This window comes from Poecilia mexicana, unplaced genomic scaffold (genome assembly GCF_051168715.1).
Source record: "Poecilia mexicana isolate PSO_F unplaced genomic scaffold, ASM5116871v1 scaffold_6, whole genome shotgun sequence".
NCBI classification, from domain to species: Eukaryota; Metazoa; Chordata; class Actinopteri; order Cyprinodontiformes; family Poeciliidae; genus Poecilia; species Poecilia mexicana.
Window position 1 is genome coordinate 23,358,464 of NW_028263375.1, and position 17,115 is coordinate 23,375,578.

The window sequence follows — 17,115 nt, forward strand, 5'->3', positions numbered from 1 at the left end:
AAAAAAACAAGAGCATTGAAATCTGCAAGCATTTGGAAAGAAATTTTGCTTTGTATTGGTGTTAATCAATATTTAATGGTTTGTCTATTTCTAATTGATGGCCTGTAAAAAGGTTACTGAGGATCAATGTGTTGCACAAGAAATGCCATAATGAGTAACAGCAACTCGCACAAGACCCTCCGCAGCAAAATCCTAAAAATATCAGAAAACATTATATCCTCACAAACTCATGATGATCAGGAATTCTTCACAAAAGTCAGAAGAATAATCAAAAGAGTCGTCCTCTTGCTGTTTGACCTGAAATTAGTAGCTACTTTGTTTTTCCTGTGAAAACAAAGTGATTTTAACTTCCAGGGCTACACAGATGTTCACAGCATCGTTGAAGAAAAAGCATTTTGTCCAAAAATTTCCTGCAGAGCATTTGGTCAAACCAATGAAATACTGGAAGGATGGAGCGACTGGTCAGTTGAGACTAAAGTTCAACTCAGTCGATGTCGGCGAATACACAATGTTTGAAAAAGGGGGAACAGTACGGAAGTGGGAACTTGATGGCACTGTGCCGTTTTTCAGCACGTGCTGATGGCAAACATCGTATAAAGTAAGGATGAGTGAAGGAATTAAGTCGGGCATTCTTGGCAAGAACTTGAAAAGGCAACAAGAATAGATTTCTCAATGACACAAGGATCCCAAATACACAGCCAAGGAAGCTTTCACTCAGGGAAACTTCCTTGGCTTTCACAAAGCAAAACCCTCTAGAACGTCTCAATCAATCACCAGACTTGAATTTAACTAAGGAATCAATGGAAATAATTAGACATCAGAGTGCATAAAAGAGGCCCTAAAAACCCTCAGGATTTGAAGGCAGTTCGTTTTAAAGAATGGAGTTTAAATCATAACGGAGCAACACATGTAAATGAGTTTTTCCTTTTAAGGGAAGGTCGTCGCCATTACTAAAAGACTTTTCAGGAACATAAATTAGTAAGCATGTTTGGTATCGATTTCCTGTGTAATCCCACATAAATTAGTTTAATGAATACACTGTTTAAGATATGTTCACTACTTATGAAGCCCACTGAATTTTCTTTTCTTTTCTTTGGATGCATCTTCAGCAATCCAGTCAGTGCTTAGGGCTGCAGGTTAGCCCGCAAGAGCTTCAAAGACAGAGACACGAAGCACGCACCTTGCAATGGTAGTGCATTATAAATGAAAAGTAAATGACGACTTTATGGCGCAGTGCTGCCAATGAGGCTTTGATCTTCTAGCTTAACGTTCACTGCAGAGTCTTATGAGCCACACAGACTCAATAAAGACCAGCAAAATGACTCTCCTTTAGCCACGCAGACGCAGATAAACCCCGTAGAGTAATCCTCCACGTATAGTTTCTGCAAAGGCACCTCAGCTCTCGCTTACATATCAAACATGTATTCCCTCAACCCTTCCAAATCCCAGCTTAACCCTAACCATAAAAAAAAAAAAAAAAAAAAACCTAGGCGGCTAGTTATCAACACGGCTTTGACATTAGCATGCGCACCCTCCCTCATTTGGGAGATCTTCTTAAGAGTCAGGAATGATAAAAAGCCTTTCCTCTCCGGCGTTCTTCCGATCCTGACTTTGACTCACCCTTCGTCTGCCCGGACCTGCCTGCCTCCCAACTATGAGCTGAAGATGAAACGCTTCATTCTCTTTTCCCCCTCCTTTTCTTCCCAATGTCTCTTTTTCTATTATCATGCAGCGCTAGCACAGCCCTGCTTTGACATTTTTCTTCTCTTCTTCTGCTCTCCGGTCTCTCAGGCTACACCCGCTGACTCTTGGGAAACAACTGCTGTCCTATGCAAAAATAATAATAACTCCCCCCCCCCAAAAAAGCCTATTACCTCACTATTATATGCCAAGTCACCTTTACTTCAGCTCCTTGTCGTCATAATTGCAAGCAATTCCTTGTGGCGCTTTATTTTAATTACAGGATGAATTGCTGCTCTGTGTTGTTACAAGTGCCTGCATGTTTCCATTAAAGTACATGTTACCTTGAGAACGTGCTAATGTGAGAGTAATTAGTTTGAAACGGAAAGTCAAAAGGAAAATGCTAAAAGAAACCAGGAAGTTGGCCCGTCTTTCTCACGTAGCGCCAGGGTCTGAAAATGCGTTCCTACAACACAGTCATAGAGCTCTGATAATAAAATCGCTCTGGTTTGTGGCTGAATAGATTGAGAAAAGACACATTCAAGAGTGGCTGGAGGCACGGCGAGGTGCCAAAGCTTTGGATTAAGAAAATAAAGTGAGAATAAATTAAAATCGTCGGAACGTTCAAGCGATTATGCTAATGAGCTCATTATGTATTCACCGTAGGTTAATCGGCATGCAGACGATGAGCGAACGGTGGCATTTAGTTGAACACAGAAAACTTTGATTTTGCCGTAACTTGCATTACGTTTAATGCCTTAAAGCCTGCAGCGAGGTTAAAGGGGAAGGCTTTAATTCACAGAATTGATTAATTACAAGAAAATGTGTGATAACCTTTGCAGAGAAAGTAACCGCAGCATTACATGTAGAATTGTAATTTCTACCACAGTTAATGAGACAGAGGTGGTGAGAGCAAAGGAGTCCCACATGGCGCTGTACTCTCACCATTGTTTTTCCACTCTGTACACTTTCAGCACGAGTCAGAGTCATGACTGCAGTTATCAGGACAAGACGCCGGCAGACCATTTCAGATCATAGTTTGGAACAATAATCTCAACTTTAGTGTGAACATAACAAAGATGATTCTTCATTGACTTATGTTCTAACCATTCCAGAACCATCTTTGCATGGTGGCAGGGAGAACGATCCTGCTGAAAGAGGCAACAGTCTTCAGGGTTCAATGGTTCTACAAGTAGTCAGCAACAATGATTATGTTATCAACCACAAGAGTTAACATCGTACACATCAATGATATGGTTTAATGGTCCTTTTAACTTGACGTCAGCCAAGTTAAAAAGAAGTAACAGAAAATGCAAAAAAAAAAAAAAAAAAAAAAAAAAAAAAGCAGAGCTTATGCTTAGCTATTCTTGAGCAGATGGGTATTCAAGGTCAGACCTGCGACTGCTGTTGTCTGGAAAAAGAGGGAAAAAAAAGAAGCAGGAGAGGTCTTTGGGATTAGTGGCTCTGTGCTGGAAAGGGGAACTGGTCCAGGAGCCTCATCACACTGACAGCAGATTAGTGCTCTGCAGCGCCAGAGCAGACGGTGCAAGATTAACTTTGATGTGCGATTCCACACGGAGCAGCCGCTGGATATCAGCTTCCTCAACCAAATGGCCCCTTAACTCAGAGTTTGCAGTGTGTGCATTCGCGATTTGAAGTATCTGGAAATCAGCCTTTTTTTTTTTGCAGCAGCAGCAGCAGGTTACAACCTGACCAGATTTAAAGCACACAGTTTGTGTAATATTTCACCTACCATAAAAACAAATTTACAAGGTTTTAAAACATGCCGTGGGCGTTGGTCATTTAGGCCTGGGTTTAATCATTGCTCTGACTCTACTGGCTTTATGGACAAGGTGAATTTTGCTCATGAAGCGAAGCACTTCCTTAAAGTAACCCGTAAAGACAGTTTCACAATGTCTCCAGTGGATCTTGAGGAGCTTTTATAAAGTACAGCTCCAGATTATGTCACCGTGTTGTCATCCGGGTTATCTACGCTCAGGCTCGGAGACGTTAAACTTTTCAGATAAAGCCTGGGAATAAAAGTTTTAAAGCAGCGGGAATTTTCCAGTCAGTGACGGATTAAGGAAAGAGGCTTTCAAGTTTTTGATTTATTTATATATATTTTTTTCTCTTGACTTGAGAATCAGAAAAGATTTGATCATTTATTTTTCTTCCCGCCCAACCTGAGGCAAACAGGTTTAACAGGATGGATGATCAAACACTAAGCGCAATAACCCCTCCATTTATCAACTGTTCAAACAATTAAACCTAAATGTCAGAAAATAATTGAAAATGCCCATCACCATTTAGCACTTCTGAAGATGACGTCTTGACCTTCAAAGCTATACGATACCTTAATTTCCTACTGCGGAAGACAAAGACAGAAAGTCTACAGTTTTATCTCTTATGTCAACTTTAAAAAAAGAAAGAAAGAAAAAAAAAGACATAAAATAGTGAAGACAGTTCGTGAAACTGTCAAGCAATTTTTTTTTTTTTTTTTTTTTGACATGACAGTTATTATATTCCGGATCCAGTCTCAGTATTTTGATGAAACCATATTCACAAGAGGAGAGTCGACTGAGAGTCTGAGATGCAGAAGTTTCTCTCATTTAGTGCAGTTATGTGGAGCACAAGACTTTAAGCTCCACGTTGCTATTTTTAACTCTGCGTTTTGTTTCCGCCTGTTTTCTGATTTGGCCAAATCGCTCAGTCAAGTTCAGTTGAAATACAGTAATAATTTGGTAACAAGGTACATCAAGGGCTCCTGAAGTAGCACCATGTACTTTGAATACAGTCATTAAAAACTGAAGAGTGTAGATGAGCTGAAATGTCATTTTACAGTTAAGAGCAGACTTATACTATAAAATACAAACATATTATTATACACACCATATTAAAAGACATAACTATGTTTTTTTTGTCACCGCCTGGTATTAAATCAGACTAAACATGCATTTCTTTCAGGCTTGTCAGCATGACTCAGATTTATTCATTTTTATTACTTTACATCCACTAATATGATTTTTCTAACAGTTTGGGACAGACTAGATGACAGTTTAATGACATTGCAAACTTCTTTGTCAAAATATTTGCATGGATATATTTTAAGGCAGTAACTGCAACACAATGCTTCCTTGAATGACAAGACATCAGAAAGAAGATTCTAGATTTCCTGAAACTCAGAGATCAATACATTTTTGTGCAAATTAACTCCTCAAAAAACTTTATGAAGATGCTGGTAAGATAGTGTCATTATCCATTATCAAACACTAAAGGCCTGATCTAGAAGGATCGCAAATAAGAAGCTTTTTTTTCCCCTTCTGATTAAAATGATCATGTCGTAGAAAACGTTGGGTAAATTCTACAAATCTTTACAGAGGAAACTTTAGTTAATATTTCTATATCTCCTTGAGAACAACAACAACACAAAACATGACATTCCTTCTTGACACAGAAAATGAATGAGAACGGGCTCTTCCTAGTTTCTTTAACATTCAAAGTCGTGTTATTTTTATAGGCCCTTTCAAACTGGGACTTGTACTGATAAATCTGAGAAAAGGTCATTGTGAGCAACGATTCAAAGAGACAAAAGCATATTTTCACTCCAGTGGACTAAAGTGACCAACGTGGGTAATGATGTGATATTTTCACTGCATTTACCAAGACAGCTAGAAGCCAGAGGCCAAAAAAAAAAAAAAAAAAAAAAAAAAGAATCCAAAGGAGTTTTTGTGATCCGCGTTTGCAAGAGTTTCATCAAAGCCGAGAGCCATGAGAACAAAGTCTAGGAACCCATTCGGCTCGTCTTAGCAGTGTGTAAGTTTTTGTCCTCAGGATTCCATTTTCCCCAACGCCGCTTACGTCTTTATGCTTTTCATCATGGACAAGTATTTTGAGAGAAACATAAGATCAGGTCTTTGGTTTCCAATCACAAAGGTGAATCTGTCAGTTCTTGAAGAGAAGAAAAAAGAAAAAAAATCCTGAACGGTCCGAACGTGCTCCGGGTCAGAAGAAGAAGCACAATATGGGTTGTTATGCAAGAGAAACAACAGTTCATAATTGCTGCTTTTTAACTACTGCCAATTTTCTAGTGAGTTGGAGCACCTAAACTGTTATCCTGTCCTGAACTCAGCAATTTGCTTTCTGTTGCAAGTTTTTTATTTTTAGAATCTGCCAAAAACAATTCAGATTATTAAAAGGAGAAGAAATTGTCTCCCGACAATATAAACTCCCAACTTCTTCTTCTTACTAAAGGTCAGTTTGACACTAAGCTAACTTTTATGGCGTGCTCAGAATGGAAGAAAACCACACACACTCTGAACATGCCAACCCCAATGTAAATGCTTTTTGTATTAGCAGGAACATGGAACTTGAACTGGGGCAGCATTCACATGCTATAATGTGTGCCACACTTTTCAGAATTTCATTTGAAAAGAAATCATGAAAATATATTTTTTCTTGCAATTCACAATTATACTCTGCATTTTTTTTGCCCAACCACATAAATAATAATTAAAAGAAGAGATTGAATTTTGTGTCCGGAATGAGACAAAATGGGGGGGAAAAACATGAAGGGTTGTGAATACACACGCCAGTCACACAATCACACCACCAGCTGCCCTTCCTTGAGCTCCACATAGCGCTTACCGAGCAAGCGTCAAACATTAAACCACAAAAACATCATCTTACACATATAAGATCCTCACAATAAAACTAGGGGAGAATATCAGCACTTGGAACAAGACAGAAGGAGTGGCAATGTGTAAAAATGTAATCAGCGCTCTCTCAGAGAGCGTGGACGGCAGCCAGAGAGGCAACAGAAGCGATCCCAGATGACAGCGAGCGTCGGGAGCCAGTGAGAATCTGAGAAGAGGTAATGGGAGCGAGCTGTATCTCCTTTAACAGCTGTTGACTGGCCCCAGGGGCAGCGCTGCAGCCACGTCCGCAGCCACTCCACCTGCAGCACGCTGTGTATGGAGACATCGTTATTCCCCCCCCCCACTTTCTACTCCGCAACGCTTCCGCTGACAGACGTGGAAAAAAGTGACACGAAAAATAATAACTCGAGGCCAGAAAAACAACAAGAAGAAGAAGGAGGAAACCTAAAGGTCATTCTCCCAATGAAAATTGGTCTTACATGAACACAATCTATCAGCCATCAGAGGTATTATTACTGTCCGCTTTCACAGCAGAAGCTGAAGCCTGAATTAAAGTGACCCAGGGTCAATGTGCATAATGACAAAACTGCCATTATTTATAACTCCAACATCTTTGTCACCGCTGAGGACAGGCCTCCCGATGAATAACGATGATACAAGTTTGAGGACGGGCACACTCGAGGACCCCCCCCCAATCACTGACCGCACATATGAATGTACCGTTAACAATCGCGACTGAATGAAGGTTATTCATTTTAATCACACCACAGTGCAGCCTTCCTTCCCCTATCCCACGGGGTTGCTATATTTAAGCACTTTTTCATTTCTTCTTCTCTTTTTGGGTCCTGGCTGATGGCGAGGCAATTGCTTTGTGGGACGTCTGCCCTTGAAGACTCAGACAACAGAAGGAAATATTTATACATAATGTAGATGTGGAGAGAGTGGAATTGATCAAATTTGGTGCCGTATTTTGTGGAGTACACAGCATTAAGAAATGACATCAATTTGTTTTTCTTTTTTCTTTGTCATTTGGTTAAGCTTCCCTTTATTTTGTTCATGTACTCCAAGATTGGCTGTGTGTCCTTAGGGAGGAACAAGGAGTTGGAACATTTGTCTCCCATCTTTCCAATTTCTAATTGGACCTCTCCATCTGTTGAGGTCCACAAATTGTCTTGTGGGGAAGATAGAGCTAAATATCCAATCAAACACACAAATACATCAGGGACATTCGTACTGGAGCTGTACCAGAATAGTCTCTGCACGTGTCTGTCTGTGTGGACTCGGTTTGTTCCAGTGCTGTTGGGACTGTTTGCACAGTAATATTATGGGAATCTGTATTCCAGAGTGACTAGTTCCATGTGAAATCCACCCAAATTGCTATTTTGCCTCAAAGTACCAATCTAAATGTTGGTGTGCTCAATGAATTGCAGACTGAACAACTACTTTATTAGATAAACCTATTCAATTGCTAAACACAAACAGAAAATCTGCCATTCAAGTGGCAGCAGCTCCAATGCATTAAGTCATCTAGATGTGATGAAGACAACTAGCTGATGTTCAGAGTGAGCATCAGATTGGGGACAAGCGGGATTTAGGAGCATTTGAACATGACTTGGCAGTAGGTGGCTGATATAACTGTTCCAGGAACTGCTGATCTACTGAGATTTTCACTCGCAACCATCTCTGGAGTCTACAGGGAGTGTTTGGAAAAAGAAAAGAACTTCCAGCATGAGGAAGTGAGGACAAAAATCCTTTGTTTCAGTCGGAGGTCAGGAGAATGATCTGGAAGAATTAAGATGATAAAAAGGCAACAGAAGCCCAAAAAAACCACTAGTTACAACCGCAGTGTGGAGAAAACCGCCTCATAGCCCACAATACATCTAATCAATCAATTAAATGCCACATTTGACCTGAGTGTTGTTTCTGACCATGTCCAGTCGTTTATCCACATCGTACACATCTTCTAATTACTTCCAGAAGAATTTTAAGCCACGTAACAAAGCTCAACTCATTTCAAACTGTTTTTTTAAACATGAGAGTAAGTTCTCTGCACTCCAATAGCCTCCATAGACACAATTTCCTCATCCATTAGAGTAGATTTCGTTTGTGGTTGTTTTGCAGATGACGGTATTGAACTGAACTCAATCTGGGCTACAAAGAATTAATGCAGGTCTGAAGTCAAAACAATGGTCCAAAAGGTGTACCTGTGGTAGTGAAGTGAACTGTGAGTGTACCATAATACAATACAACACCTGGATTCCCTGGTCAAGACTTTTTTGTTTGTGACACTAATCAGTTACATAAGATAAAGTACTTGTTGATACCAAGTCCAATCTGATACTAAAGTCTTTCCTACCTGATTTTTGTCGCACTTAAAGGTCATTTATTTAAGTTCCTTCTGGGCAGCCTTAATTTACTGCCCCCAAAAAGATTTAGCTAGGTTCAGGAAGCTACTAAGTGTTTGGCCAACACATCACCTATATCTAATATCTAATGACTACTCGTGGAAAGCTGTCTGGGCACACCACAAAGAGAAAGTCACATTAGACAGAAAGACAGGGATCCGAAGCAGCCAATACAGTCTCTCCGTCATTACTAACATCATTTTACAGGGTAAAAACATTTATTAAACATGTATCTTATTAGATTAAAAACCCTAAATGTGTGTTTTCATCAGGATTTTCATCTCATCAGGCTGCCAGACATCTTTTTTTTAAGTAGCATTTTTAGATTTTCTTTTATGTTACGACAGAGACCATACAGTCTTAGAAAAAAAGACTTGAACATAATCAGAACATTGCCATGAGAACTGGGTGTGATACATGTGATCTATTAAAATGGCATCACATCTACAGTGTTTACATTAACACTTCAATAGCACCTCATTAGATAGAATGACAAAAAAGATATCTCTGTCTTTTTTTAGTTTTTATATTCATTTGTGGTTGGAAACTCAAACAGCCAAACACTGGGTGTTAATTGGTATGTTAAGAATGAGAACTCTCATCAACTGCTGTTTTGGTGCTGGTCATTTTGTTCTGCTGGTATTTTATACCTTTACAGTTCTGGCTATTCTCTACTCTACTTTTTAGGGCTCAAAATAAACCCGTGTCCCACTTCCACTTGAAACACTGACAGTAATTCAATTTATTCCCAAATTGCTTTCATTTTTTTCACCCCCTGTTTGGGGAATGGATGATTTGTGCTCATTAATAAATAATATTAACAAGCATTAGATCACTCAGTTGCTTTGATCATTGTCATGTGGAGTGGTTGGTGGTGGTGAGGAGAGACACAGAGACCCAGGTTGTAGAAGAAAATGATTAATTTAATTTAGATTGTAGCTCAAAACCAGTCCAGATCTCAGGCAGCACGGCAGAGTGGAAACACAGAGGATCAACACCGGTAGCAACTGAATTAAACAAAGACTGATGCGACGAGCTAAAGCCGACACAGGACTTAACAGTTCAACTGTGCCGGCAGACGAACTATCATAGACAAGGACCCGAAGGCAACAGGTGGGTTTAAATATACAGGGAGGGTAATCAGGTAACTAGACACACCTGGGATCAATCAACGGGGAAGACGCAGAGACAACAGAGACTCACAGGACAGAAACTGAACACAGAAAACCCTTAAAAATAAATACACAGAAACACGGACCATGACAGTCATAATCTCTGTGCTAAATTTGTTAGCTTTGTCAATTAGAGTCAATGAAAACAGGGCATAGAAAAGTCTGTGGAAAATAATAATTTTAAAATGTTTTGTGAGATTTTACCATTACTTTTAGCCACAGATAATCAAAATACTGAATTATGTCTTGGAAAATAAAACTTTGGTTTGCTTACTTGGAAGAATGAGCTAACAAAGGTTTCTGAGCAAGTGTTTTTCTTATGGAACTGATAACAGAGGTTTCAGTGAAGATGCGTTTCTTCTTTGTCCAACTAAAACTCCATTGAACCGGGTTTGATTTAGGGACAGAGGCACCAATTAACCAGAGATGGGAGAAACTGAGAGAAACTCAATACAGGAGAGAGATGGGTGGAAGGCACTGTGTATGTGACTGAAAGATATATAAGAAGAATTGTATGTTAAGTTTCACTTCTTCTCTCTTGCTTTTCTTTTCTTACTCTTACTTACTTACTTTGATTTTCTAAATAAAATATCTAAAGACAAATGCGCATTTCTCTGATTGATTCAGTGTTTCGCTCTCTCCCAAAACAGAAAAGATATTTCTTAAACAATTACAACGAGATATGGGCAGAGATGTGTAAAAACTACACAACTCAGTTTGAAATGGAGACGAAATTGCAAATGGTCAAATTGACCTGGAACTTTCTTTTAAGAATCAGACCCAAGCGCAGCCACCTGGGTTTGCACAACTAATGGAAAGCTAAGCACAGTGACATAAAAATCCATTCCCCATTGGCCAATCATTTATAAATGTCTTGCTCAGGATCTGATCAAGTATTCCCACCCTTCAAGAAACATATTAGACTTTAGGGCATTTGCCTTCTTAATCTGTATGCAGAAAGGCTTTCTTTAGTCATGTTTCTGGGTAATGCAGACAAGCCAATCTGAGTGCAACAACATCAGGGGCTGTTTGCAAAAACTGCTTACAAAAAACAATAGATTTATTTTGGGCGGTGTCCATCTAAATTTCAAGAGTGGTGTTTTGTTTAAATCTCTCATCTACACTGTAATGAAGTCAATACACATTGATCCGTGTAACCTGAATCTGCCATGCTTGTTACTAGCTGTTCATAGCAAGACAGGTGGACAAGAATACATTAGAGGAAAACTCAATACAATTTCCCTCCAGAACTCAAAAAGAAAATGCTCCAGCATCACAGAACAATATCATTAGCACCAGAGAGATGCCCAAGACGAAACCTGAGAAAACGTGCAGCTGCGTTAATGCAGAAGGCGTTCTGGAATCAGTTCCATTAAACAAAGCACTTTCGGCCCACCATGATATTTATGTGATCAAGACATAATTTAGCTCCACATTTAGCCCAGTACCCATCACGTAGGCTGCATAATTACCTTTAATCTCCATTCATGACAAATTAATTGCTAGCCAGCTAGCTACTGCACAGCTGCACTACTTAGGAATCGCTCTGGCTCAGTGCTAGAGTGGTCGTCATGCAGTCGGAGGAGTCTGTGCTTGAATGGGACGATAAGAGAAACAGTAAAGCTCCTTGCGGAACCAAGGTAAAGGTAGACAGACAGATAGATATACTGCGGCAAAGAGGCTGGAATAATGATATTTTTGCTCTTTAAGGAGGTGCTAGGATTCCAAAGATGAATTTAATGTCGTCATAATTTCTTTTTTTTCCCCTACAGGTTAAATTAAGCAACTGTGACATATGACAGAAGCAGGATTCATTGCTTGACTTTCATTTAAGGTTGGGTTACCTTAGGTTACTTTTTTCCAATTTTGTCACATTGCAACCTCAAACTTGAATGTATTTTATTGGGATTTTATTTAAACAGCCAACACAAGGTAGCACATAAGTGTCAAGGGTAAGGAAAATACATGTTTTACAAATTACAATCTTAAAGGTGTTGGGTGCATATGACTTCAGCTTCTTTTAAGTCATTATGCTTATAAGTCACTAGTTTAAGAAGATGAAGTTTAGTGATTAAATATGAGTATACATGCAGATGTTCTTTGAAGGACACATAGGTTTGTTAGAGAAAATTGGTAAACATACATCATCCACCAAAAGGAATACATCAGAAAGGTCAAACACAGTTGGGGAGAGCCCTAAAGTATAGCTAGGCTCTAAAATTATATCCAACATAAGCAATAAATCAATTAATCCCATTATAAATTAAAAAGACTGATAATTTCCAGTTGAATGATTGTTTGTTTTTGTCATATCTATCCCTCTTTCAACCAAAGAGACTGAATGAAAAACAATCATCCGATGCAGATTGGAAAAAAATAAAGAAAACAAAAACTAATGGGCGATTTGCGTCTTGGTGGCAGTTCAATCACTGAGGTGTTAAGTTAAGAAAATAAAAAAGGCCAGTGCCAAATAGTGTGCACAAGGACAGCTTGCTAAATCGCTAAAGAGATACTGCCCTTTAATCTCATTGAAAAGGCAGCATTTTGAAAAATGCTGCAAACATTTGACACTTACTGCACACTAGTAGAGTTATACTTTTTTTGGTTTCCACAAAAGTCCAAACTGGCAGTATTGCCTGTTGTCCCCGTCTAACGATTAATGTATTTTGAAGGGCAAGCTTGTTAACAGAGACTTTATAATCCATTTTACTTGGTTTTGGTTGTTTTGTTTATTTATTCTGGATATTTAAAATGTCTCCTAGTTTTAGTGTTGATCTTTGAAAGGATGCAGAAGGAAAGAATATAGCTTTAGCTGAAAAAAAAAAAAGGTAAAACAAGTCTTGTTTGTATTTGGTCATGTAGACCACATAGCATAGCAAACACATGAAGGAAAGTGATCTAATCAGATAAAAATTGATCTCGTTGGCTTAGTTAATGTAACATTATGTCAACTTCCCAATCCCATAATGAAATATAATGGTGCCTGCATCATGTTGTGGGGAAGTTTTTCTTCAACACAGAGCTACAACTAAAGGGTGAACAAAGAAAACTCATTTATGAATAAGTCTAGACCTAAACCTATTTGAGAATTTTTGGCAAGACTCAAAGAATGTTTATAGCCTTACTCTCGACCAACCTTCAGCTGCAAATACAGCAGAGTATTGCCTCAAACTCTTATTTTGTATTGGTTTGTCACAAAAAATAAATAAATAAAAGTCCAAGCAAAATAAAAAATGTCAAAAACGCTCAAATATTCAGGGTGTATGACTTTTGCAAGGCCCTGTGATTTACAGTTACAGGTCAGCGCAAAGCCGTGGAAGAAAACTCAGCTTAATGTCCTCTGACATGGTAGATACAGGACTCTGTGGGTGCACGTGTGTGTTTCCACCTGTGTAATGTCTAATCAGAAGTCCAGCAGCAGCGGCGGCGTACAGCCTGGAGATAAGCAGACAAACTGGATGCTGGGAGATGTGATCTGAAGCTGGTAGAATTGGCTGCTTGTGGAATGAATCCATCCACCACACAGCAGATCTGTCGTTAGACAGTGGGGTGCTTTAATAAGAATTATTTCACAGGGCGACAGCAATGAAGGGTGCCTGAAACACAGCGTTGCTTGAATTGATTGGTGTTGACTAATACATGTTTCTTCACTGCGGCCCCCAAACGTAAGACTGTTTTTTTTTTCTTTAAAAATCTGCAAAACTTTTTGAATTTTCTTCAAATTCTTACTTCTCGCTGTTAATGATATGGGAAACTGTGTTCCTCAGGCTTGTCACTCTTTACATCCCATTGACTAGGAGTTGAATACTCCGGAGCGAGCAGTGGGATGTATGACACAGTATTTGTGGTGATGATTACAGCCCATTAACTTTGATGGATGCCGTTTCTTGGGGAAGACGATGGGAGTTGGAACAACGGCTGCGTAGCTTGTTTTCTGTCACCGACATGTGTATACAGAGTTATGAGGAAATTTACTTTAATAAATTCCATGCAAGATTGATTTCTTTTAATGCACCACCGGCCTGATACTTTGAGGTAATTGAACGTCACATTAGAAGTTGGACGGACGCTGTATTAAATATCCAGAGATGATCCTGTGACCCTCCTCCTAGAGGACAGAAAAGATCACTATGGCGTCATGGGCAATAAGCAGATGTGTCAGGGATGGCCGTCGTTGAGTATTTCCATGGATTTAAAACTGAGTTTTCCAGTGAAAGTTAATGGCACCAAGCTTCGGCTGAAATTGATTGTGGTGTCTTGGTTTATTAATGCTACTCGTTTGGACGGCTTTTTATCTGCCCAACTCACTCGTGTTTCTTTGCCTGCTGGTCGAAGAAAAAAATGAGGCGGATTCCATTTTTCATTGTCCACTGTCTAAAGATTAGGCCAACTCCTAAGCTCCTTCACTGGGATTACAGACAATTGGCTGATGGGGTAAAATACAAATAATAATCTACTGTTTACGGTTTTTCCACAAATACCTCGGGGAGAAAGGAAAATACTCATGTGGACACGCAAGGCTTAAGCAGTCGAGTGACCCTTGATTAGGACACCAGGAGTGAGCCACACCAGAAAGAAATCCTCAAGATGAGAGCTAACGTTGTATGACATAGCAGGAAGGCTAATATATACATCTCTGATGCTGAGGATCTATTCTATTTGAAGTAACACCAAACAACATTTCGAACCAAATATATCCAATCAACAGAATGCAAAGCATATTCTGCTTGTATTTCTGTTTGCTTTCAACTTTGCACTCTTAAGAAAGGCCTTGTCGGTTGTGTACTTAAAATGTATTAAGCTTATGACAAAGCAAAACAGAAAGAGTGCTGCATAGCTGCATTCACTGTTACCTGCACTGATGGCACAAAACGTGTAAACAAGCTTTAAAATGTATTCATTTTTTATTGCAATGGCAGTGTTTGATACAGACAGTGCCTGTTTTGCATATCCAGTTTTCCTCATAGGTTGTCCCCTGTGCAAAGTTTAAGCACTTCATTAAGGTATCGCTTGGTGTCTGATTTGTAGCTTTCTATGCTGAGCTAAATTAAACAGCTATTTTCCTGGTTTGTAAATATCCAGAATGTGTTTTACCATTCCTACTTCAAAATCCAAGATGGCTAGACTGAACTCAAATACATCTGTCAATAATATAAAGTTAAATGAAAAATAATTTAATAAAAGAGTATTGTCAAGACTGTAATCAATGACCACTTACTAAAATTGAATGGCATGGTTTCCTTCGTTTGCTAATTTGAATAGTTTCAAAGAGAAATAGGTTAAGGTGTTATAGCTAAAATAATCCGTGATTAGTTGAACATGTTGGCTTAAATAAGTTGTAATTTTCCTACTAACTAAAAAAATTGCTCATGTAATTCATCAAAACTCGCAATTACTTAAACAAAATGCAAATATTTTGCTATATTTCCACCCATTTTTTCACCTGCGCAACTTATGCTCGGTTGCGTTCGTTCTGTACTGTCGTTAATCATATTACATTTGACTGGTGTAATTTTAGACTATGCCACACTGTGTCACTGTTGGCAGCAATTAAAAAAAAATAGGCGAGTATGGATCAACTCCCACATGAAAAAAAAAAAAGAAAGAAAGAGCACGGCAATGGGAAAGAGCCGAGCACAACTTCCGAAGAACGTACATTTGTGCCCTCAACATTTTTCTCCAGAAGACTTTGAGTAATTTGTACTATCCGAAACTGATGAAACCTCTAACAGGTGGTAGCTATCACGGCAAGCTAAGGCCAGCTACAGTTTTTATCCACAAACCGCCTAAACTCCGCCTCTAGCTAATGAGCGGAAGACGCTGGGACAAACGTCAGACAGGCAGCGTTGGAAACTCTTTGACATGCTAGCAGCAGAGCTACTGAATCTGAAACCCTGGACAACTGTTACTGGACCGGACACAGAGCTACAGAACTACTTACCGAATCCCACAGGCCGACCAGAGGTACGAGTTATTCATTGTTTCATTTGTGAAGCTGAAGGTAGCAGCAGCAAAACATCACCTTCTTCCGCCAACTTTTTCCTTTTCCTCCATTTGGTCCTCCTCATCTTCATTACTCCTTGTGATTTCTACATTCCCAGCAGTTCAAAGTGAAAAGGCTTCATGACGTTACTCGTTGCGGTTTTGGCTGGACGAAGTTAGCCAGTGAACCAAGCATACCGTACTCTATTTACCCAGAATGCATTGCAGCGTAAACAACATGGCGATGTCCGTTTGACCTATCAAAATGTATATGAACTAAACAGCCTACAGTATTATTAGTGTATTCTTTTTAGATTTAAAATAAATATTTCACAAATTAAGTCTATTGTCTATCTACAAGTAATTGTGGATCCCATTAAGGGAATCAGGAATTTATAAGTAAAAGTTCATAAAAATTCTAATCAACTTAAAAAATTAATTTAACACTTTAAATGCTGATAAGTAATTTCTCTATGTAACCGGCGATAACAGAAATACTCAGGTACTATCAGAGCCTATTACACAAAATGGGAGTAAAAGTCTAATGCAAGGCTGACTGCTCTGATCCGAGGCTGTCCCCACACTGACACCATGGGGAGAATCGCATGCAACATTGCTGTCCTGTGGTGCAACTTAGATTAAAGTTTGAATAAATTTGAATGCATTCAGCTTACTTTCCAAGCTGAATGCATTACATTACCGATATATTTCCAGAAGTTTATACACATTCATTTTCAGCATGTCACATTCAAGACAATAAATTGAATTATTTTTTTTTAAACAGGAATTGGAAGTAGAATTGTGAATTTAATCTAGAGTTTTAAACTATGTATGTGAAAACTATGTATGCAGTTTTATTTATTAGTCCCCAATTATCTCTCCCCCCCCCATTAACACTCTATCTCTCTCTCCTCAAGCCATCTTCTGCTCTTTCCCCTCACACCTGCGACCCATTAACTAATAATCAGCCCTGGTCTTTTGTTCCATCATTCACTCTCAGTATTTAAACTCATCTCATGCTCTCACTCCTTGCTGCTTCCTCCTGTTACTTTCCTGTTTTCCCCTGCTTCCTTCTTGCACCCGGTTTCCTGTTGTCCTTGTGGTCCTAGTGTTTTTGTACATTTTTGCTAGAATCTTTTCATTAAATATGTCGACTTCGCCACCATGCCATGACAAAATGCCTTTTGCAGGTTGTAAAGAAACCACACAAGTTTTAAATAA

The 17,115-nt window shown here is 39.1% G+C and overlaps 1 protein-coding gene across 1 annotated transcript in view; it reads right to left on the reverse strand.

The window, feature by feature from the left end:
* LOC106916485 (A-type voltage-gated potassium channel KCND2-like) overlaps window positions 1-16,169 on the reverse strand; it is a 39,829-nt gene extending 23,660 nt beyond the window's left edge. The window contains exon 1 of the mRNA XM_088006443.1: window positions 15,854-16,169. Within this exon, the coding sequence (XP_087862569.1) occupies window positions 15,854-15,891 (38 nt within the window). The 5' untranslated portion in view covers window positions 15,892-16,169. The remainder of the gene's footprint in view (window positions 1-15,853) is intronic.
* Between the last annotated feature and the right edge of the window lie 946 nt (window positions 16,170-17,115).